Source organism: Homarus americanus, unplaced genomic scaffold (genome assembly GCF_018991925.1).
Source record: "Homarus americanus isolate GMGI-L3 unplaced genomic scaffold, GMGI_Hamer_2.0 scaffold52512, whole genome shotgun sequence".
Classification (NCBI taxonomy): Eukaryota; Metazoa; Arthropoda; class Malacostraca; order Decapoda; family Nephropidae; genus Homarus; species Homarus americanus.
This window is the reverse complement of record NW_024735442.1, coordinates 1,184,470-1,210,087: the sequence shown is the minus strand read 5'-3', so window position 1 is coordinate 1,210,087 and position 25,618 is coordinate 1,184,470. Positions and strand designations below refer to the sequence as shown.

Here is a 25,618-nt window from a genome sequence, read left to right as displayed (position 1 = left end):
ACAATGGTAGCACTCTGTTATTACATTAGATCCACAAATAGGCAACAATATGTGACTAATATCTAGTTTGGGCATGCATTAAAATACTTTCCACCATCACCATCATTAATGTAATACAGCTATTTTCTACACTTGCGTGTGTTGCAGTTACTTAAGGCAGCAGTTGAGTCAAACCAGAACAAGATGTTCAACACCCCTCCCTCCCCTCCCCCAACACAAACCCAGGGTGCTGCCAGCCAAAAAAATGCAGCAGGGATGAATGAGATCAAAACCTGGATGACCTGAGAAGCTAACCAAGAAGACTGGGAAGGTGCACAGTACCATCAGGCATGTTATGTGCTCACCTGACCACCTCCCTCAAATATTTATGTAGGAAAAGCCTTTACTTCTAAACAATACTGTAGCCCCTTTTAGGGTTTTAGTTACAAAAAGGAAGGCTCATTAATCATATATATTAGACCCAGCTACTAAGGTTAAGTTCACTGTACTGTATATATACTCAAAGTGCCTGATGAAGGGTGTTTAGCCACAAATAAAGAGAGAAAAAACACAAAATGAATAAGTGAGAATGTGAGATTGAAGAGAGTGAGTGAGGGGATGTTTCAACTGGAGGAGCCTGCATGAATATACCAAGGTCAGTACATGGAAATCGTCCTTTAAGACCCACCATGATGTACAACAGAAGAGGAAAAGTAAGATACAAAAAGACAGACCTGTAGCCACCATCAACTATTACTCAACAGGTTATTGCTCTGCAAAAAAAAAAAAAAAAAAAAAAAAATTCTATTACATATTTGCTGCAATACATACCTGTGATAATGAGGGCTTCTGATTTTCCCAGTGCTTGTGTGAATAATCGGGAAACTATCAGCTCTGGGGAGAGCACAAAGCGGATCTCTTCTTGCACGCACCCAAGACCTAAGACTCCTCCACCCAGGTATCTATGGGTACAATTTAAGTAGAGTACTGTAGTGACAAAAGACATATAAATGAAAAATATTTGGTATTCCATTTTATTACAACTTCTTAATAATTTACCAAGGAATAAAGGTATCACCACCACTAGATCCTGAGAGGTGGAGCATCACCCTTCTGTGGCCTGAAGATACCTTTAACGACATGAATAAAGTGCACCTCCTGGTGAGGGTGAGGCTGAAGTTGCATTCCTGCTCCTAATAATAATTCTTCACCATGTTCACAAAACCCATGCACTCAGGGGTGTTCCCTGCATGTTCTTCTTATAATTATTTCCCCAATCATCACTTGTGATGATATATTGAGATATATATATATATATATATATATATATATATATATATATATATATATATATATATATATATATATATATATATATATATATATATATATATATATATAAATAATAATAATAATAATAAACGGTTTATTAATAGAGTTGCAGCCGGTGGCTGAAAATATACAGACTTTTATTAGATTTAGACATAATGATATAATATGCATTGAATACATTTACAGGGCTGTGCAGTACATAAATCAAGAGTTGTTTATTATTTTAACACTAGATGGGATGGTGCTGTTCTTATATCTATCGGTGCGGGCTCTTATGGGCTGAATTTTGTTGTAGTGGCGGACTGCAAGAGTTGTGTGTGTGTGTAAGAACCTCAACTTGGAAAAGCTTGTATCTACCCCTGACTATTAACAAAGATGACCAATAATTGGTAATAAGCTGCATCAGTGACGGGTGGGTTGTGTGAGCTGGCCAAAAGTTCTCTCAGGGAGTCAATCAGTGCTAGTATTCATGGAGGTGGGTGACATAACTAAAAAGGCTCATAAGTTCAAGACATACAGTTAGCAACACCTGTTACAGTAGATGGTACAGGACAAAGGCAGGCCATCCTGTACTATCACCATATCACTATTTGGCCTGCTTGCATGACAATTTCAAGATAACAGCATCTGCTGGTGAGTACAGTATAGTGTATACAATATTATAGTTTGCTTATTTACAATATACTGGTTGTGCACAGTAATGTTTTCAGTAATAAATACACCTCTGTAGATGTCCGATTGCAGTTAAGCTTTCATAGCAATGGTGCTCCGTGCCATATGTGTAGCTTAGACACAGAAACATTCAGCAATGCCCAGAAAAGTTCTGTAGATGTGCTATATTTTTGGGGGGAATAAGAGAATTATTCTCAATACTCGGAAAACTTTGAAACCAGGAAACGTTCTTCACCACCTGTTCTGGCAAACAGGGATATTACTTTTCTTATCATTTACACTACCATTGGGAAAAAATATGGTAAGACCAAGATAAGCAGTGTTTTATCTGCAGCAATAAGGAAAAAATACTGGGAAACTCAGCCTAAAGGTAAGATTAAAATCCTTGGGTAAAATATAGAATGGGGTCAACAATACCTGTCTTTCTATTTTCTGACTCCCAGGATGGTTGATTACTTAAAGTCATTTTAAACCCTTCAGCTATTTTTTCTTAATTTCCTATAAAAATTCATGAAGGGGTTAATTACAGTCACTAAATCAGAATATGTATTCCATTCTTTATTTAAGTCACATATCTCATATTCTAAAAAAAGGAAGGAGTTTCTGCCTATTGAAATTCTTACTTGTTTGCAAAGTCAGCTTGAAGTAATCCACTTGCATCTTCTATTAGGCCATTGGTGTTAATGTGAATCTTTGGTAAGTGGTTAGAGGAGGATTCCCAGGCTGGTAAGTCTTGATAGCAGATGTACTGTCGGGTGAAGGTCACATTTCCAGTTGCCTCTGGAATGTTCATAAAAATGTAATTTGGGATGAAATTTAATATATATTTTTTTAAATTATGGTATAAATACAGTATACAGGACGAAACAAATCTTAGGAGTAGAATATTTTGCCACATATTAGGGAAGTATTTCAAGCTCACTTAAACCCAAACTGGGATTACAGTGATGATTTTATGCACAAAGTGACTCAACATACACGGAGGTCTTACATTATCAGAATTTAGGCCAAGGCCAGATGTGGTATTTACTGACGACTTACCGGACTTCCCACAATCAATAAGCAGTAATGTCCGAAAGACTGTGCATAGCATAGGTAATTTTCGTAGCAGTTCACTTTTGACACAAATTGGCACTAGTTTGAGCAGGCAGTGTCAAAGTATAGGGTATCAATAGGTTACAACCAAATACATAGTTTTGCCTGTATTATGAAAACATCGAACTGATGGTTAATGAAATTGAAGATAGTGTACCCCTATATCACGTCACCCCCTCACACACCAGCCTCCACCAATGCCTGGTCTTTTTCTCCCCCTAACTCATGAGCACATTGGAATCATGCTTCAATGCTCCCTGGGTTCACACATCATGGAGAGAGAAGATTGACAATGCTAACTGTACACACACAAATTTCCAGTTCCATTATGTTTCACTCAGTACAAAAATTTCCCTCCTTCCCAAACATTGACATCCCTCCCCTGCCTCCCCAAATATCCCTATGAAAAATCTTTACCAAATGTTAATTTTCTAATAAATTTCTTCTCGTGTTTCTATTAAAAAAATCCTAAATCACGAAGTCTATCCTTCAATATGATGTTATAGTGTCATTTCTGTTCTCACTTTACATATTATGTACACCGGTAAAAATAATAACGTCAGTCCACCAACCTTTTCTTGTCACTCGTCGGAAATAATTAAGTAAACACTTCATCTTCTCCAATGCTCGCTTCTCTTTATGGAAGAATAATCTGCGAATTGGAAAATGCATTAGTTTCCACTTAATCAACTTCAGCTAAGAGAGACTGTGCTGGGATGGGTTAGAATAGACTGTGCTTAGATTTCAAAAGTTAAATTGGTTTAGTTCACATTGGGTTGGGTTCACTGCATTTGCTTAGAGAGTTAGGAAAAAAACAAAAACAGTAGTACAGGTATAGCAATGTATAGTTTTGGAATTTGACTGAGAGGTGGAATTATTAAGGAAAAACTATGGCTTGAACCAAAAATTCTGTTTAAAAGTAAGGTTTCCTAACATGCTCTAAATCTTTGTTCCTTCAGAAACTCAAAACTGAGATTTCTTCCAATTAAAACAGAACTTTGTCTCAAACCTTCTCAAGGGAAAGAATTAAAAGTTTTCCTGGACACATATATTTGTGATCATAAGTAGTCAGTACACTGGTAATTATGGTGTGTAGTGGATGTGAGTACAGTGAAACCTGCTTGTATATACAGCACAGTATTACCTCTCTATATGGTATATTATGCAAATAATAAACAGATCAGAGTTATTCATATGCTTGTTTCAGACCAGCCGTTGGAACCAAGAACAAGTAAGGCTGAACAAAACAGCTACTGTATCTCGACCACTTAGTCAAGCCGTCAGTCAGCCAAGCTGGAGAGGTATTAATATAGCTGGCTGATCCAAGGTAATAACTGCATTCATGATTTTCGAAGTCCTTATCTCTACTTACAGGATATTAAATAAAATTTTGCACAATTTTGTTATTACTCACCTGTTAAAATTAATGTCAGGATAATTTGCATATTCAGTCTCACTTCCCTTTGCATTTCTTCGTGGGAATGTACAGAAGAAGGCATTTGCTAGAAGAGATGCAATCTGAAATAATACAGTGACAAGATGCATATAAAGAAATTCCTAATTATGAAGGAATAAAATGATACTTCCCTTCCACAACAAGACTGATCACCAGTACCCAGGAAACTGAAAAATCCTCAAAACTATCCCAAGAGTCCTGGACTTAAGGGTCTATACTTGTACAGTGACCCCTCGTTTGACGAACACCTCGGTTAACGTAATTTCGATTAACGAACTGCCTTCCATAAGGATCTTCAATTCGGTTAACGAAAAAAAATTCGGTTAACGAAGTTCTTATGAACCGACCTCAACTTGTTTTCGCTTGCACTGACCGGGCAACCAGCTTTAGTATCAGTCCGCCAATACATTAATCGGTTCTAGGGCTTAAATTCCTTACTATTTTAGTAAATATCAAGAAGTTTATACTATTCAATAATTTTAAAAGTTTAATATTAAATTTTTTTGTCATTTTAACAATTATTGAACATAATTGAAGGTAAAGTGACTAGTTTAATGCGCGGCATCCAGCCTCTTAACACAGCAAACAGGAGTTAGTCTCTCTCTGTTTTCACTGGAGGTAACATCTTGCTTGAGACTCTCTTCAACTAAATGCTTTTTTCTGTGTTTCCAAGCAAATTATTGGTCATTTTGAAATATATTTTACATATTGACAATATATAATGCAGTGCAGTGTTGATTTTAAAGAAAATAATCTTGAATTACACCAGAGCTAAAATTTTATGGGTGAAATGGCGCCATGGGGTGACTTCTCTTCCACCCCAATGCCTTCTCTTCTTCCTTCTCCTCCACCCCCATTCTAAATCCCATCATCATCATCATCATCCAGGAGCCTTCTACATACGCACCTCAAAGTAAGTGAACTTTTCTACCATTTTTGTTGAATTTAGGAAATTTTCGGTGAGCTGGAACCAATTACCCAAAAACCCATTGAAACAATGGTTTCGGTTAACGAACTTTTCGGTTAACGAACGACCTTTGGAACGGATTGAGTTCGTTAAGGAGGGGTCACTGTATTATTAATATTACCCGGTATTACAATATAAATATTATTTTAACTATCATTATTATTATATTATTATTATTGAAGTACTATTATTATTACCCATTTGTGGTACCGAAATATATTTGAGGAGGACTATTCAATATTTAGTGTAAATGATATAAATGAGCTAGACATAAACGAGTTTCTCCTGTTTCTTGGTTTGCCTTGAAAAAAGTGGGAACCCCTTTTTGGTAACAACTCAGCTTGTGATTTATGGAAATACTGGAACAAACTTAAGACATTTATAAGAGCAATTGCAAGATTAGTTTGAAATATGATTGGTCACGTATAGTATTCCAAAATGTTCTTAATATACTAAAACACTGAATTCCTTTTGAGTGGAACAAGAAAACAGGGAGAAATATTAAGACAAAAAAAAAAAAAGACATGCACAACACACCTGCATCTGTGAGAGCGTGATGGAGTGTGCGGCTCGACTAACAAGGAGTGGTGGGGGCTGCGTAACAAGCTTGGGTAAATTCAGAGCTAGACGTATCATTGCTGGTAAGGTGTTACTGAAGAAATAATCACGTTCCTCTTCTTCAAACTCCTTTAAAAAAATATATATAAAATTTTAATTCTTTAGAATGGTCCATGTCTACATACACAAACACATATATACAATACAAATAAAAGAAATAAGTGTCCTAAGGGCACACACATAAAGGGAAAATAATTTTTTTTTCACACGAGTAAAAATGCCCACCGTCCACAAATGTTATTCGCGGATTTGGCTATTCTCAGACATTTTGAGAACCTAACCCCCCCGCGAATTTTAAGGGCATGCTGTACTGAGGAAGCATTGCTGTCACAATGTTATTACCGTACCTCAAACACCTATGGTCTTTAACCCCTCCACAATGAGGATGCCACTTTCAATTTTTATTTGCCTAATGCCAACACATAAAAACAGAGAAACTGAGAAACATAACCCTCTCTATGAGTGAACAGAATGACAAACTCATAAAACGTGCAAAAGCAAAATTTTCTTTCTCTATGGCATGAGTTACAGGCAGTAATCTATTCACTTAAATAATTAATAATATGATTGTCTACCAAGAACAATAAGAAAGTATTAAAGTATGAAATAAAAGGGTTACACAACCATGTGGTATTTTTGGTCTCTTAAGGCTTCTAAGTCACACTTAGGATAGAATAAGTTCAACTTCCACTTGTCTCTCTTTCACAAGCAAAAATATTCATGGAGGATCCAATGAAGCCTGGAAAATTTAATTTAATATTACCCAGTATTAAAATACATATAATTAGTCATAGCAGGTAATATAAAAACAATATAGAACTTAAAAAAAAGCTTGTAACATCACCTGTTCTATCAAGTGATGAAGGCCCTTAAACTTCCACTTGGTAGCATATCTACTGTTGTATTCCAAAATTGCACTCTGAAGCTCCTCCACACTTGTAATGCCTCTCCTGAGTGCTTGGCAGATTACTGACCAACGTGGGACAAGTGAGTCACTGCCCTGTTAATAAAAAATTCTATCATCAAAGCTTTCTTCTTTGAAAAACACTGATACCAATTCTTAAACAACTGTCTTTGGGGAGAAAAACAGAGCAATTTTTATTTCCTAACTCATATTCTTCTTGGATGTATTTCTTCTAACTTTCTAACTAAGCAAGCATATACAGTAGTTTCCATCAAGTCATCACCAAATCTCTAAGTTCACATTTCAACTCATTTAAAGTCATGATACCTGTACTTCTGAGTTTTGATGTTAAGAAAGTAATACCAAATAAAAAGGATCACTATTGAACTGTGTACCTCACTAGGTCCTGAAGAAGATTCATATCAAAGTAAGTTATCAATTTATTTAACCTATAAAGTACTGTAGCTAGCTATACAAGTATTTGTAAATGATATGGGAATGGAGTAAAAAGCCCACAAATTTAAAATAATAAATAAAATAAATCACTGTACACTGTACAGTCGGCCCTTCACATACGCGGGTTTAGCATACACGGATTCGCAAATACGCGGATTGCCCCGCCGGAGGAATATTCTGTACATTGAAGTAATTGAAGTACATTCAAATCGCGCGCCATTCAACTCGCGCACGGCACCGAACACGGGACACCGCCCGCTCCCGCAACCTCACACACACACGCATAGCTCTCCCTCACTCAGTCAGTCTCGCTGTAACCACGCTTGTGTTGACATCAGCATTGTAGTTGCAAAAATATTACATTTCCGTGAATGTATTACATCAAGCACAGTATGAATAGAATATCACTAATATAAGAATATTTTAACCGAAAACTACTAAAAAAACGAGTAACATATCTTGAACATCGGAAGGCTAGGTAAAGTCTTTTGTTTTCATGTAGTTTATCCTAATTTACATTGAAATGCATTACGTTTCAGCAAAACTACTATTTATTTCTGAGAATATGGAAATGTAATATTTTGCTGAAATGACGTACGTATTACAGTGGAAAGTGACGAAAGCAATGACTCGCTTTCTTTCACTCAAAAGATGCTACCGTAATCGCTTTTCGAATGGTTTTCAGTTAAAAAACTGTTGTATTACAATAATATTCTATCCTAATTCACTTGTGATGCAACATTTTTTTTTAACTGAAAACCATTCGAAAAGCGATTACGGTAACATCTTTTGAACGAAAGAAAGCGAAAGTCATTGTTTTCGTCACTTTCCACTGTAATACGTACGTAATTTCAGCAAAAATATTACATTTCCGTGAATGTAGTAAATCAAGCACAGTATGAATATAATATCATTGTAATATAACAGTATTTTAACCGAAAACTATTCAAAAAACGAATAACATCTCTTGAACATTGGAAGGTTAGGTAAAATCTTTTGTCTTCGTCATGTATTTTATCCATTTTACATTGAAATACATCACGTTTCAGCAAAACTACTATTTATTTCTGAGAATATATTCATTCAGGCACAGTTTAGGTAAAATATACATGTGCTGTAACATTTTGTTAATTGAAAACGATTCGAAAAACGCGTACCCTCTAGCCCTGTTCAAGGAGAAGACTGGGAGGAGCTGTTTGGTGCTTAAGACGACGACTAGCCCTGTTCAAGGAGAAGATGTGGGAGGAGCTGTTTGGTGCTTAAGACGACGACAAGGAAAATGATTTTGATGTATTAAGAAAGACCCTGGCACTGTCAAGGAAAGTGGCTGCTGAAGGCTTCCGGGACATGGCAGAGGACGAGATTAGGGAGCTAATTGAAGAGCACGACACTGAGCTGACCGAGGAGGATCTACAGGAGTTAGTAGACTCAGGCAAGGAAGAGGAAGCGAAAGGGAAAGAGGATGAGGAAGAGCACCAAGAAATAACGTTGGAGAAGTTGGGGGAGATGACCAGGAATATTGAGGCACTGAAAAACCTGGCCTATAGTATGGACCCCTCCATGGTGCGTGCCCTGAAATTCATGCGAGGGATGGATGACGTTTTCGCTCCATACAAAAACATCATGGAAGAAATGAAAGAAAGAGAAAACTCCCCATCACCATGTTCTTTGATCACCGAAGGAGAGATTTAACACCATCAATCACTGGCGACAGTGAGGAAGCAGCTGAATCCACAGGCGCCCCCACTTCACCACCCGTTATGGAATTGAGTGACGATGAGCCCGATGACCCCCGCCCTGTCGCCGAGGAGAGGTACGGTACAGTAAAGTGAAATTCTTATCTCTTTTTTTTAATAGCTTTTCTTGCCATGTTTATTGTTTGTAAAAATGCATAGCACAGTACAGTTCAGTACAAGTACTGTACATAGGAAGTGGAGGTGCAGTTATTCACAAAACATTTGTGTTTGTTGTCGGCAGTAGTGACGGTGCGGAGGGAGCGAGTTGGGAGGAGTGGTGAGGTGACCTTGGACGCAGGAGCAGGGACGAGTGGAGATGCCAGCCAGTATATTTCGGGTGTATTAATTGTTTTTATAGCTATTTTTGCATTTTAATATTAAATACTGTACATTACGTTTCAACAAAACTACCATTTATTTCTGAGAACATAGAAATGTAATATTTTTGCTGAAATGATGTACGTATTACAGTGGAAAGTGGGATAAAATTGTGACGCAAGCAATGACTCTCTCTCTTTCTTTCGTTCAAAAGATGTTGCCGTAATCGCTTTTCGAATGGTTTTCAGTTGTGGGATTATAAGGCTAATGATAGGATAGAATATTATTGTAATACAGTACGAGTACAGTACAACAGTTTTTTAACTGAAAACCATTCGAAAAGCGATTACGGTAAAATCTTTTGAACAACGAAAGAAAGCGAAAGTCATTGTTTTCATAATTTTATCCCACTTTCCACTGTACAGTAATATGTACGTCATTTCAGCCAAAATATTACATTTCCATATTTATTTCTGAGAATATATTCATTCAGTCACAGTTAAGGTAAAATATACTTGTGATGTAATATTTTAATGAAAATACGGTATCGTAGTTTTCTTTTGTATCAAATTTAATTAACAAAGATTGATGTTTCAAATGTAATGAACAAAAATTTATGTACAGTATCTATAAATAAACTTTAACAAATGAATACTTTGTTTTACATCGTCCTGTGTATACCATACCATGCATTTGGCTACTTTGGGCTAGCTATGATGACGCAAGAGATCTGCCCTGGCGACTGTACCGACACTCACAGCTGGTGGTGCGTTGGTGCGTCGTTTCCATTGTTTACTGGTAGTTACTGGTAAATATTTTTCAACCTAACGAAACTATTACCCTTTTAGAGGTCGACCCCCAATTTTTTGCAAAATAATTTGGTCTTAAAAACTCGAACTACACACAGGTATATACGGTAAATAAGGACATGGGGGGCCAGGGTTTTTTTTTTGGGGGGGGAGCACATATACGCGGATTTTTAACATCCACGGCTATCTCTGTTACGTAACCCCTGCGTATGTTAAGGGCTGACTGTATTACAGTTATCCTACAAAAGACTAACATCGAAAAATAAGCTAAACAACCTAAGTTAAAGAAAATTTTATACCTGTCAAAATCCTTTGTAATTAAGGTTTCTCATATTTTAGTGTTTTCAACATTCGAGGATTCCAGGATTTCCTGGTTTACGTAAATACGAGTACTACAGTATGTACAGGTACTTAAGCACGAATATTAACATACCCAGTAACCTGTAAAGGTTTATTGAAAAAATATTTTAACAACATATACTGCATAATATTTAAACAGTTAGTGTTATATTCATATTATTAGAAAAAATATATATTTCTCATAAAACTGAACACAAAATATTACAGTACAGTGAACCCTCGAAGATCCAGACTAAAAGGGGGAACCACCTGTCCGCAGAGCCAGATTAAGGGTTTTGTAAGCCCTGGGCACTTTTTTATCGTAGGCCCTTAAATTTCCTGATGCACCATCATGTGCCTTATTTTACCCCCACGACCTTCAAACATCACGCCAACACCGTGAGTGCTGCCAATTATGGATAACAACAACTAATGGGTTAGTTGACACAGGCAGAGATGCAAGCTTTTCCATAATTTTAGGTTAGTCTGTTTTATTGCGGTTTTGCATGTTAAATCTAACAAATTTACTCGTTGTTATTAGGTTTAAGATAATTATGGATTTGCATGTGTGCTTAAGCAAATGCATATTTTAGCATTTTTTTGCTAAAGCACATATTCATTACTTTTTTGTTTCATAAGGCATATTTTTGGAAAATTCTAAGGTATTATGATAAATGCTTCAACCTGTTACGGTATTTAGAATCGTAATATCCAAAAGTAATATACATAGGGTACATTAGGCTGTGGATAGCTAGGCCGTGACGGGCTGGTCAGTGGACAGGAACTGTACGTGATGGGTTCGTGTACAGTTAAGTATGAATAGTAGGTCGAGTTGAGTTGCTTATTATTTTGAGGATTAATAAAAACTTTACATTTGTTTTGCAGTACGTCTAAGAATAAAGTTGTTCGTTTATTCATTTGTGACTTCTATTCAATCATAGTTAGTTTCTGGCAAGTCAGGTTTAAAGCATGTCTAAGCACTAACCAAACAGATACTAAATTAACATTTATAATCACTTAGTTTTATAAATAATCTATTTCTCTCGTCAAATTTTATGATTATTTTTATTTACGCTGTTGGAACATAAGAGTTAATAGGCCAGACCAGTGAAAATACATACATTATAATATCTCAAATTTCGTAGAACCCTTAAACCTTCGTAGGCCCTGGGCACTGTGCCCCCTTGATAATCCGACCCTGCCTGTCTGTAAAAGCCGATTGCTGCTAAAAATGCTCTCTCTGCTTCCACTGATGTGAGGGGCACCGAGTTCAGACAGCAGCTCCCCACTTTGTGTCTCCCGCCACAAATTAGTTAGCATAACAGATGAAAAAGATGTGAAACAACAAGACTGCAATGAAATGTAGGCTGTGTGACTCACCAGTGGACGCGATGTAAGGGTGCATATTTCTTGATTATATGCAGTATGAGTTAACGGGTGTGAAAGAGAAAATATTTTACCAAAAATATTATTGTGATTTCTATCATACAGTAAATTTTTTTATTTTTATTATTTTAAATGCTTTGCCAAAACTGGGATATCCCAAGGTTTTAGGCATATGTCCCAGGAAATAATGTAACCCCCCCCCCCCATAATCTCGGTTGAATAACCCAATGTGTGATCTTTGTGTGTTGTCACCTTGGGCAACTCACCTTCCCTAATGGGTATTGGCTCTTTGGTGAACAAGGCATCCTGACATGATACTGGTCCCAGATATCAGTGTAAGAGGATGGATGAGGGGCTGGAACACCACCACCTGGAGAGATTGGGAGCTTCACCAGTACTGTGTGGTCAGGAGCTGGATACACTGAAGGCAGGTTCAAGTTAGTTGAACTTAAAGCCTCTAAAGATGACAATGGAGAACCACACCATGTGATCTGTTTAAATAAAGTGATATACAGTATTTAGTGAAAATAACACATATCACTACTATAACAAGATATTCAAAAAGAGGTGAATGAAGATATCATTTCAATGAAAGTTGCATGTTGACATAAGTTATGGTTAACTGGAATAAGTTAATTGCCTATTCCCTTTTAACTTCTCTATCTGTACTGTGTACGGGGTATTTGTTGACACATGGTCCATGTGAGAACAGGCAGCATCTGATATAAGTTACCTCGAATCTTTGGTTTAATCTGACCAATATTAATTTCTCATTAATACAAATAAATATAAATAAATATAATTAAGGTACTGTACTGGACTAGAGGATTTACTCAGACAATTAATGTTTATGAATTGCATGAAGTTTCTGGGAGTCAGAAGTAAACAAACCCTAAAGAGACCATACAGTACATATACCGGTACACTGTCCTGTATTTAATGTTTGTTTATTTTTAATGTATGCATATAATGTTGTTTTCTTCATTTTTTATTTAAGAAGTAAAACAAAGTTCAACTAAGATGAGTGGAAACAGAACATGACTTAGTCTACTGGTAGGCCTGGGGTTACAGAGGGATGACCTAGCACCCAGGAAACTGAAAAATCCTCCATACTGGTTTGGGGTTGGTCCCATGGGTCCTGAATTTGAGGGTCTATACTTGTACTATATTTACAATTGTTTTGTAATCCATTGTTGGATGGCTTCTCAGAAAAAAATATGAATGGATTTAACATCGCAATATTATCCATCTAAGCTGCCTAAAATTACTGTTTTTTGCAAATAAGGGAAAAATTTGAAATTTTTAAAAAACAGTCAACCACATTATGCAGTCTGTGGGCATTTTGGTTGGTTGTCTATTCTGACAATTATTCTTTCTGAACTGTGTTGTACTCTCTATCTTTCATGCACCTGTACTTTTACATTACATATTCAGATTTGTTACAGCACCTGAAGTACAGTATACATTGCAAATACTGTACTATAGTTACAAAAAAAAAACATACAGTATAAAGTATTCACCTCTGTCTTTTCCGCTGCTTTGATAAAATCATCGTCGTCATCAAATATATCTGGGGATATTCGACCTTCTTGTTCAACCCTGTCTGATGGCGTTGTGACTCCCAACCGCATCCTCCTCTCAGCTGCGTCTGCCAGAATGTTACGCCGCTCTGAAGATCTTCCATTCGAGACCCGACCTTCCTTTTCCTGGTAAAATGTTCCAGTGGTACAATATTCAAGCAGAGGACACAGATTTGTGAAAAATTTGAATTCTTTAACACTTATTCTACTCCATATAAACACTGTGGCTTATAAATAAAAAATTAGAATATAAAACTATAAAAGAAGAAAAATAAATAGCATGAGTGTGTTTGTGTGGTGGAAAGTGAACATGTGTGAAGGCGGTAAGCTGTACTGCATTGCTGTACTCCCTCCCCTGTTGTGATATTATGGCATACACACAGAGCAGCGAGGCAGCAGTCCCATGTCTGTGAGTCAGCTGAGTGGCTACCCGGCTGAAATAGGTTGTGTCGCCCAGAGGATGGTTTCAGTGAGGACGGTGCTATTTTTTGTACTGCACATAAATCCGTGGAGTACATTGTGAGTGTCGCACAATTTACCTGCCCCAATCGCCTCATCACCTCAAGAATCAAAGGCCTTGTAATAAGTTACCAAGTAATAATGAACTAGTACAGTACTTTATTATTAACATGTACAGTACTATGTGCTTCTATGTTTCATCAACAGGCACATTTCAGTGCAGTAATAATGAATACCATAAGAAACACTCTTCTACTTAGTACAATTCTCTTATCACTCACCCATTATATTAGGCCGTGGCCATTAGCAGTGAAAAAGTATATAAACTTTTATCCATAACACCTGTTCTAATTGTGTTTTAAAGATGAAGTTGATTCCATAATGGTCATGAAACAAAATATTTTGACATGATACAATGATGGGAACTCAACTCTTTCATGAAAAAACTTAAGGTAATATATATATATATACACACACACACACACATATATATATATATATATATATATATATATATATATATATATATATATATATATATATATATATATATATATATATATATATATATATATATATATATATATATATATATATATATATATATATATATATATATATATATATATATATACTTCATTTTAGTCCATATAACACGGACTTTGAATATAAATAACTTATCTTCAAGGACTGACCCCGACTACTGGGGACGAATGCGTCAGTAGCGTTCTCTAGTCCCACCCAGTAGTCGATTCATTCCTAGTATATATATATATATATATATATATATATATATATATATATATATATATATATATATATATATATATATATATATATATATATATATATATATATATATATATATATATATATATATATATATATATATATATATATATATATACACACACACACACACACACAGTGGGGAATGCTATAACGAACGGATTCTACTACGAATATTCCTATAACGAACGGTTTTACCTATAAAATTGAGAATGCTATAACGAACGAAACTCCTACAATGAACGTGGATGAATACGGGACTATTTCGTCCTGCGCATAAATATCGTTGTACCGCGGCTCATAGCAAGAGCGTCAGGCGCCATATTGGTTTATTGTGTAGTCAGTGCACCACTGAACTTGTTGAAATTTCGTCTTTTGATGTGGAAATTCGTGTTATTTTTATAACTATTTTGTAATACAAGTGTACAATTGTAACAATGAATCGTCAAAAGCGAGTGAGAAAGCTAATAACCCTTGAAACTAAGAAAGAAATTATAAATAAACAGACAAAGTGCCTGTAAGACAGTCACCAAAGAGGGCTAGGAAGGATGACTCCTCTCCTTCCACCTCTTCCCCATAATTCTCTCCCCCCTCCTCCTCTGCCTCCTGTCCTGCATGCTAACAACACTAAGGTAAGATAAAGTACCGTATTTTTTACAATTTCCACAGAAATTTTTCAGTGTTAAGTGGTTGTATTTGGGGGCCTGGAACGGATTAATTCTATAACGAACAAATGCTATAATGAACGAGGTTATAGAACCAATTAGATTCGTTATAGCATACCCCACTGTGTATATATATATATATATATATATATATATATATATATATATATATATATATATATATATATATATATATATATATACACACCTAGACCCCGACTTACGACTACGTGGACTTACGACCGTCGGGACTACGACCGCCTCAGATATAGATAAAAAAAATGACACGCATTTTCTATACCGAAACGTTTCCAGTTAATGTAGTCTCCATGTATAATTAGAAAATTATGGGGGCCCCATGTGCATTCAGCTGACTACATTAAAGGTTAAGTGCTCAGTCACACTGTATCCATTCCTTATTATTTATTACTTTCACTGTACTGTATCCATTCATCATTATTCATTACTTTTACTGTACTGTATTTCATTGTAGATTTTTTATTTTTTATTTTTGTCGGACTTACGACCATGCCGGACTTACGACCTGGATTTGGGTCCCTAACCCCGTCGTAAGTCGGGGTCTAGGTGTGTGTGTATATATATATATATATATATATATATATATATATATATATATATATATATATATATATATATATATATATATATATATATACACACACACACACACACACACACACACACAGTAATACCCCGCTTTACGCGGTTTCACTTTCCGCGATTTTGCATGTACGTGGTACCTCGCCAGAACCGGACTTTCATTTTACGCGGTGCATCTACTCATATACGCGGGAAGCGGCGCAGGCAGGATGTGCACAAGGTCGCCCAGTCATCAAAACATTACCGAGTTCTTCACCCGTCACCCACCACAGCCGTCCCAAGTCAGTGATAGTGAGGATATGGACTTTGAGGGGTTTGACAAAGAGGCCCTGCAAGCCTCTGTGGTGGATAGTGATACAATTGATACAAGTGATACAGGTGAGGGCCAATAATCTGCCCTCTGCCTCGGAACCAACCCCCCATCCCCGTGTGCCCAGCCATCTTTTCTACTAATGTAAGTGTTAAAAACCTAATATTATTGATATTTCTCTTAATTGTGTGCATACCATCATAAAATTAAGATGTTATTTTTACTACAACGTAGGTATTGTGTCTGAAAAAGTGTAGTTTGGGAGTCGGCCCGGTCTCTATTTCAATTAATCCCATATGTTATGTTGTTCACTTTACGCGGTTTTCCTTTCCACGGTACCCGATAGAGTTTCAATTGACGTAAATCAGGGTACCTCTATATATATACTAATGTATATATATATATATATATATATATATATATATATATATATATATATATATATATATATATATATATATATATATATATATATATATATATATATATATATATATATATATATATATATATATATATATATATATATATATATATATATATATATATATATATATATATATATATATATATATATTTTGGATTAATGTACTATGACGTGCCCCGCCACGGGAGTGTTCAAGCCCCTTGACCTACCCGCGTCGGTTACACCCCTCCCGGCTACACCGTGTATATCGGTATCCATTGTTCCATAAGAATGGCTTCCACCGGACCACCACCACCACCACCACAAAGAAACCTTGCATTACCTGGACCCAGCCGCCCTGAGCCAAAGAAGACACGACGTTCCTTAAGCTACGAAATTAAATATAAGATCATACAAGAGTTGGAGAAAGGAACAAGACAGGTTGATCTCGCGCGCCAGCATGGTGTTAATGAGTCTACGATCAGGACAATTAAGAAGGATGCAGCCAAGATAAAGGAGCACATGAACATCACAAAGTCTACAGGTGCTTCTATGATCAAGTATTGCCACAACCAGGTGCTTCTCAAGACGGAAAAATTACTTGAGCTTCAGTACTTGGCTCGTCAGGCGCGACGGAACATGGCGGTGGACACGCGCTCAGTTAAGGAGTACGCACATGAACTGTATGCTGCAGTGTCACGAAAGATGGGAATTGCAGAGCCTTTAATGCTTCCTCTGGGTGGTTACAGAGGTTTAAGAAGAGGAACAAGATCACCAATATTAACATTGGTGGTGAAGAAGCTAGGGCTGACCGTGTTGCGGCTATGGAATTTCCTCCATTTTTACGTGAGATTATGGAGGAAGGACAGTGCACTGACGACCAGGTGTTTAACATGAACGAATCTGGTCTTTTTTGGAAAAAGCTACCTTCCAAGACCTTCGTTGTGAAGAATGCCAGCAAGTGTCGGAGCCGGAAGTTGCAGAAGGAGCGCATCACCGTCCTGTTTACCACCAATGCCTCCGGTACCTGTAAGCACAAATTATCGGTGATCCACACAGCACGCACGCCGCACGCCTACAAGAGCATGGACATGACCAAGCTAAATGTCCACTGGCTGACAGCACGTAAGGCGTAGATGTTCTCGACTCTGTCCCTCTCCTGGTTTGATGACTGTTTCGTTCCTGACGTTAAGAAATTCTGTGAGCAACACAATGTTCCATTCAAGATTTTGTTGCTGCTTGACAACACACCAGGACACTCGCCCCTACTGTTAGATCGTCACCCCAACGTAAAGGTGGTCTTTTTCCCTCCCAACACTACGTCTATAACACAGCCCATGGACCAAGAATTGATCTGTAATGTGAAAGCTGCATTCTCTGCCAAGAAATCCAAGCTCCTGAACGACTACACCAACACCAAGGAAGAGTTGCGTAACCTGAGTGACACCGACACCGATAGAAAGAGCGAAGACGAAGAGGAACAACAGTTGGCAGATCAAGAAGTACTTGTGAGACAATTTTGGAGAACATTCAACGTCAAGAAAGCTGTGGACTTCTTGGTGGAGGCATGGGATCAGCTGTCTGTAGCAACTGTTCATCACGCATGGAGACATGTGTTGCAAGGTATTCCGGGTGGGAGGCAGAGTAAATCTGTGACTAGTGAGGTTCAGACTGTTGCAGTAGCAGTGGACCTTGCCAGAGAAGTTGCACAGAGTGTTACAGCTGCAGGCTTCTCCGAGACCACCAACGACGAGAACCTGGAGGTGATAAGGGATCCTGATGTGACTACCGACGAGATGGTAGATGATGATGACGTCAGTGAAGAGGCAGGTGGTGTGTTATCCCAAGAAGAACGCAAGTTATCCCATAGTAATGTAAGGGGTGCCATCGAGTGTATTGAGAATGTCAAGCTCCTCCTTTCCAACGACCCTGACGCTAACAGGTATGAAATCTTCACTACCCAGCTGTTGCAGACTATGGAGCCCTACATCAAGGTGTATCACGACAACATAAACACCAGCCGTCAGCAAAGCATAACCGAGTTCTTCGCCCGCAACCCACCACAGCCAGCCCAAGCCAGTGATAGTGACAGAGACAGTGATGATGACTTTGAGGGATTTGTCAGGGAGGTACTGTACTAGTAAGTGTGGATGACAGTGATGAAGACTCACCTGAGGGCCAGTAGCCTGCCCTCTGCCTCGGAACCAGCCTCCATTCCCATACGCCGACCCATCTCTTCTACTAACGTAAGTGTTAACCCTAACCTTGTTTTTTTCTAACCTAGCCTTCAGTATATTATTCTCTTATTGATTGTTCCCTTCTATATTATGTGTGTGTGAAAACCATCATAAAGTTAAGATGTTATTTTTACTAAAACGTACGTATTGTGTCGGGAAAAAGTGGAGTTTGGGGGTCGGCCCGGTCTCTATTTCAATTAATCCCATGTGTTATGTTGTTCACTTTACGTGTTTCTCACTTTACGCGGGCCGCCGTGGGTTCAATTGACTGCGTAAAGTGAGGCTTCACTGTATATAAGTATACTGTACAGTAGCTAAATCAACTATCTGTGCTCCAAAATTTTGTGTGACTAGTGACCGCCCTCATATCCCCCCAAATTTTGTCCATGGTCTCATATTGTTTCCCACAAAGTATGCACAAATAGATGTTTTTGCTACTGTACATACATTACCATAATAGGGCCACTCACTGCAGGTGCATTACCAATATATGGTAACTCAACTCAGTGTAGATTCACAGATGAGGAATTTAACATGGTTTGTATATAGAAATAAAATGTGAATTTATTTTCAACATGATGCTGATCAGACTCAGAGACTACTAAACCTATGAGGAGATCACTTTAAAGCTCTTACTTCATGGGAGACCACTTTTAAGACAATACCTTTGTGGGAGACCTCCTTGGAGACTTCTTGGGTGTTGCTATCTTAGATAATTTCTTGGGGACTGGTCCCTTTGATGGAGTTTTTGCTCTGGGACTTGTACTTGCTGCATTTCTCTGGTCAGCATTTCTCTTGGAAGCTTCTTGGTAATCATTCTGTTCACCAGCAAATTCCATCTTCTTTTTCTTAGGACTTACATCTGAATGCCTTTTCTTTTCCAAACTGAAATGCTCAGAGACCCCACGTTCTCTTTCACTGCTACCGTGAATTGGCTTATCATGTTCACGAATACAATTTCCACTTGTGTGAGTCTCATATTCCAGACCTCCTTTTTGTGTTTCATCATTTGTTTCCATCAGTTCTTTATCATCTGATGCACCAATATCTGATGAGAATGAATTGAGTCTCAAACACTCTATGCTGGACTGGATGTTCTGGGAGCTATCAGATTCAATGTCAATAGTGGTCTGGTTATTGTCGTGTTTATTACCGACTTCTGAAAGAAAGAAAAGACTATTAAACATCTTATTTAACCTGTAATATTAAACTGCCAGTTCCTATCTGAATATAAAAAATAATGAAAAACTGGCGCTACTATAGCATGCAGTCTACCAAGATTCAGGTTAGGTTTGGGAGATAGCACCTAATAACTAATGATATATTACTGCTATTAATTGTACAGAGAAATGTTGTCCAAGACCATATAGCTTCTACTGTACAGGTTCAGCTCCCCTATCTGGCATTCTTACATACAGCAACTCCCCCAAAACTCTCACAGTTTTTGGAAAATCATTTACCCAACAAACTCCAAAAGAATGGTGTGGTTGGATGGTAATGTGAATGAAAATTTGACTACCTGGCAAACCTCCCATTGAGCAGCAGCATCTAGCAGTTTTGTTGATTAGCCGCTAATGTTTTGGTGGTGAGCCAATCACTCCTGCCTCTCAGTTTATTTGTTTGAATATACTCTACAGTACAGCTGAGGATGGTGGTGAGCTTGTTTAAGTGTTACAGTTTTATTCTACCCTTAGTGGAAGTGGTCTATACAGTGCTATATAAATACAGTGTGTTAATATACAGATACAAGTAGCTAATACAGATACATAGTCTATCGATAACCTGTTACAAGTATACATAAGAAATATGACCCTCTAAATAACGGTAGTTTCCTATATCCGGCTCAGAGCTGGTCCCATGGTTACCTGTAGTACTTTATTCAGCCACTGAACAGTATGTACTTGCTCTCCTCTGCCAAATACTCCTTCACTCTAATCATAAACTAAATTTTGTATCCAGGTAGCCCAAAATAAATGTGTCAAGACTAAAAGTATAATAATTCCTAAAATTTACACCTGATCCCTACAAATTTTATATCCATATAATTTCGGCCTATAGACAGGCTTCTATAATTTTTTTTTAGAATTCTACATGGAATAATTTTCTTAAGTAAAAGAAACAATAAGGTATAACAGACTATACAATTATCAGGGGAACACATCAACTAGGCAGGGGGACACAACAACCTGCATCCTTTCTCTAAATACCTGTAGTTATAGAGAAGGAATGGCAACAAGAATAGATCAATGGTCTTAAACTGATAACAAATCATATAAACTAATCAAATCCAACTTAACTTATCTAACATATCAAAGTAAATACAGTATTCTAATATCATTAGGTAGCAGGGATGGAAAAAATCTGGACTTTTTTAAAAGAAAATTAAAAATTTTTTTTTAGTTTACATCAAATTTTATTTATTCATCATTTACTGGTATATGAAAGTACTGTATGATATTTTATCCATACGACAATTTTTTATTTTAATTACAAGTCTTTTTTTTAGTCTTTCTATATACAGAACGATCATAAATCTTCGTTCGTTTCAGTGCAACAATCGAGATGCTCAGTCCGTGTGTATTCTCATGTCCATAAAAATACGTAAAATTACACCATGACATCTCAAGACAGCTTGCTTTCAAAGTAGTAGAAATTATTTCTGCTTAATATGCTGGGGGGGTCTGGAGGAAGTTAGGTACCGGTAGGTTTCTTTGGTTAGGTAATGTTCTACAGTGAGTTCTGCTATAACGCGTGTTTTGATAACGCAAATTTGCTCTAACGCGATTTATGAATTAGGAACGATATTTGTATAACGCGAACGCTTGTTTGCTATAACGCAATTTTTGCTTACTATTTCTCCAATTTTGTGGTATTAACTGTGAATATGGTAAAGAAGAATATCTCCAAGAAGCGTTCTGGTGATAGAATTCCCGGTGATGATCGTAAAAGAAAGGATATAACACTTGAAGAGAAGCTCGATTTTATCAACCTCAAAATCACCCTTCTCCCCCATCAAGTTACATTCATATTTTTTCAAGGTAAAGTGTTACATTTACTGTATGATTTCATTATTAGATATGAATGTAACATTTATTTAGACTGTGCTATCCTTTGTGTTAGGCTAACTACTAAATTTTTTCGATTTCGAGTAATCTGCACCTAACCCTATTTTCTCCATAAGCCCTGTTATTTCTATTACGCGATTTTCTATAACACGATATTTTACAAGAACACAATTATCGCGTTATAGCAGAACTACCTGTATTAGGTTCTGGGAAAAAATGAACAACATTGCACAACTTTTTCTGGTGTTAGCCGTCTGCTCCATCTTTACCATTAAAACTACTAAAGAGTGAAACTCCGATGCGGTGCGATGATTTTTATTTAATTTTTTTTTGCAGTGGCCAAATTACTGGTCACAGCAAAAACTAGCCTTACAAGCAGTTTTAGGCTACTTTGCCAGTCCATTGTTATGTAATAGAAGTATTTTAATTATATAATAGTATTTATTGTATTATCAATCATGTATTACTAGTTATCCAAACCAACTTATCCTACCCTACCTTACCTAATTTCCTAACCGCCCCGAGGCATATTAAATATCTCTGTTCTAGGTTGCGAGGGAAATGTCCTGCCATTTCTCGCCATTCCTTAGAATTTTCCTCATACAGTGCTACAGTAGTTTTCTGATTCTCAACTCACAATATCTCAGTTATGGGTAAAATGTGCTTAAAGTGTCACAGAAGACAACCGTGTTGTTTTGTCAGAAATTATCATTACACACAAAAAACCTATATCCAATTATGTCTTCTACTATAAACTGACCTACAACTCAGCCTCACCTGCTCCGAGTTCTACTGGGTGGCAAATCAGCTACGCAATTACATGCCACCTCCATGGAAATTATTCCTCAATATGCCACATTTAGGATAATGTATATATCTAAAGAAATATTTTTTTGTCTACATAAATATCATCATAAGTCCGGGGGATTCCGACCTACCCCCACCCCTCGCTAGGAAGTTAGGTAAGGATAGGCAGGTTTCTTTGGTTGGTTAGGTCAGGTTTTATTAGGTTCTATTAAATTTTGCCTCTTATAAAATACTTACTACAATATAATGTTAAGAAAATTCGTAGAAAAAAATAAACCAAACCAAACAACTCCTTCTGGTGGTAGTGCTGTTCTCAGATATTACCCCAAAAAACTGTACTGTATCTAATTATGGCCTTTACTAAAAATTGACCTACTTAGCTACATATTTCCTTAAATTTTACCACCAAAACATCTAGGTATTATTGCAGTTTCACTCCCAATTGGGTTATAGCAATTTTGGGTCCACCATGAGTTATATCTCGTCAATTGCAAAAACTCTTTCCGCCGCAAATGGATAATAACCGATATGATAAATTCACGTAGGAAACTCGCGTAAAATATCACGCGGCCTCTAGGGTTGATGTTACCTCTACAAACTCTCTGAGATTGTGACTATGAGAGACATGTAACGCCCCCCCGAGTTAAAATGTTACCATCAGAGACAACTGGCAGGCATTAAAAAAACAATCTCAGAGCTTCAAAGCTTTGACTGCATTGTCTTCGACCAATCAGCCATTAATATGGCCCAAAGAAGAATACGATTTAGGTTGGGTTAGCTTCTGTATTTGCTCTCCCCCCCCCCACCCAAAAACCCCAAATTCCCTCGGGTTCCCCAAGATTGTTTGGGGAGGGGGAGGACATCAAAAAATGACTCAAATGAATCATATACATACAGGTATACCAAATACCATGGGGAAAACCTAGACTTCTGTTCAAAAAACAATTGGTAGTGAAATTGCAATTTTACCATCATTTATGCATTGCTCACCTTCACTTGTTGATGGCATGAACATATCCACTAATGAAACCTGACGTAACTTCTTCTTTGGTGGATATTCTGACATCACTTGATAATATCAATAAGAAATGCTGGTCACCACAAATGCTTTGCAGTTTTCCAATAGCAAATTGTCAACTGATGAGTCATAAGCAAGAGATAAACCTGTAAGTTAGGGAGGACCGACCAAAGTTATCTAAACATTAATTCATCCCTACTGTATACAAACCCACATAAAATTAAACTTTGAATCACCAGATAGGTTCAGGCTGAGTAAACATGCATTGTTTCTCCATTTTAAAACTATAGTATTAGTATAGTATATGCCAACGACGCGAAAAATTTCACTGTAGAACATTAAAGGACATTACTACGTATATTCCCTTTTCAATTATTTATCAAGAACTGCAAATTCATTTCTCTCCATACTTTACAGCAGTTTTTTCCAGGTCTCGTTCCCAGTAACTATGGAGACAATCTGTCCCTGCCAAGTCGCCAGGAAGGAATGTGTTGTGTTCTTAGTTGTTGTGAGGCAAGGTACAATATACTATACAGTATATCTCCCACGGCCCCATATCACATAAAACAGATAGATAGATACATATTTATTCAGTGAAATCGCTTCATAATCTTATACTGATTCAGCATGTATATAAACAGTGCAGGTATATATATATGGGCAGTACATATTTACAGGCGATGTGCATAAACTACCAGAAAACAAGTAATGGTAAACAATAAGTCAATTACATCACAGTTAATCATATTCAACGTAAAATAATATGATACTAACTAAATTAAAATTGGGGAAAACCAATTTTATTTATGGACAGCTTAGTACGCTGAGGAAGATGTACCTATCCTAACTAATAACTAGTTACAGTTACGAGTTGAGAAAGATTGTAAATATAAATGTTTACTCTAAGTATATATATTCCTAATTAGAGTAGGTATATAGATTTTCGTTTACAAGTTTATGTTAACATTACATAGATTGGCATTAAAAAGACCGGAATTATTAAAATACCCCACTGTACATAAAAGATTAGACGACATACAGATGGAAATGAATGACATTACATCATCCTTTTTTTCCTTTTATCCTCTTCGCCACTGATCGGCTTCTTTAAGGTTTTGTGTGTGTGTGTGTGTGTGCAATAATCCGTACTTACCCATCACCAAGAAATTTCTAATCGCCGTAGAGTAGGAGACTGCCTTGTAATATAAAGCAGGTTCACGTTTAATGGTGTTTGTTGTAATGCGCCTTCTCATGTCGCTCAGCCGCTTATATTATCGGTCTAGGAAATGTCTACAGGGCTGGCGAAAGATGAGGCAATATTTATTTTAATAATTATAAAATATTACATCTCTGATAAGATTATAATATCATATCAATGCATTGATCGGGGAAATTATAGTATGGCTACCAAAATATGAGATGTAATTTGATACAAGTAATAAACACAAACGTACAGTAGTAAGGCTGGCGGAACGTGAGGCAACTTAGTTGATAGCCATAAAGGAAACCCCACTTTGATAAATGGCATAACGTTGGTACAAATTTGCAGAATACTTTCTCTTGTTTGATGTTTTTGTTTTACAATGGCAAACCA

The 25,618-nt window shown here is 36.9% G+C and overlaps 1 protein-coding gene across 4 annotated transcripts in view; it reads right to left on the bottom strand.

Moving 5' to 3' along the window:
- The window catches only part of LOC121870970 (poly(ADP-ribose) glycohydrolase-like), a 34,795-nt gene extending 9,385 nt beyond the window's left edge, over positions 1-25,410 (bottom strand). The window contains exons 1-11 of one of the 4 annotated variants that reach the window (XM_042372959.1): positions 24,435-24,533; positions 23,997-24,170; positions 19,800-20,293; positions 13,588-13,773; positions 12,334-12,558; positions 6,964-7,119; positions 6,039-6,188; positions 4,493-4,596; positions 3,651-3,730; positions 2,607-2,763; positions 811-941 (exon numbers count right to left, since the gene is read on the bottom strand). In XM_042372959.1, coding sequence (XP_042228893.1) covers positions 811-941; positions 2,607-2,763; positions 3,651-3,730; positions 4,493-4,596; positions 6,039-6,188; positions 6,964-7,119; positions 12,334-12,558; positions 13,588-13,773; positions 19,800-20,293; positions 23,997-24,072 — 1,759 coding nt within the window. In that variant the 5' untranslated portion in view covers positions 24,073-24,170; positions 24,435-24,533. Of the gene's footprint in view, positions 1-810; positions 942-2,606; positions 2,764-3,650; positions 3,731-4,492; positions 4,597-6,038; positions 6,189-6,963; positions 7,120-12,333; positions 12,559-13,587; positions 13,774-19,799; positions 20,294-23,996; positions 24,171-24,434; positions 24,536-25,177 lie in introns of those variants that run through there. The other 3 variants (XM_042372960.1, XM_042372958.1, XM_042372961.1) reach the window with 3 other exon arrangements.
- Between the last annotated feature and the right edge of the window lie 208 nt (positions 25,411-25,618).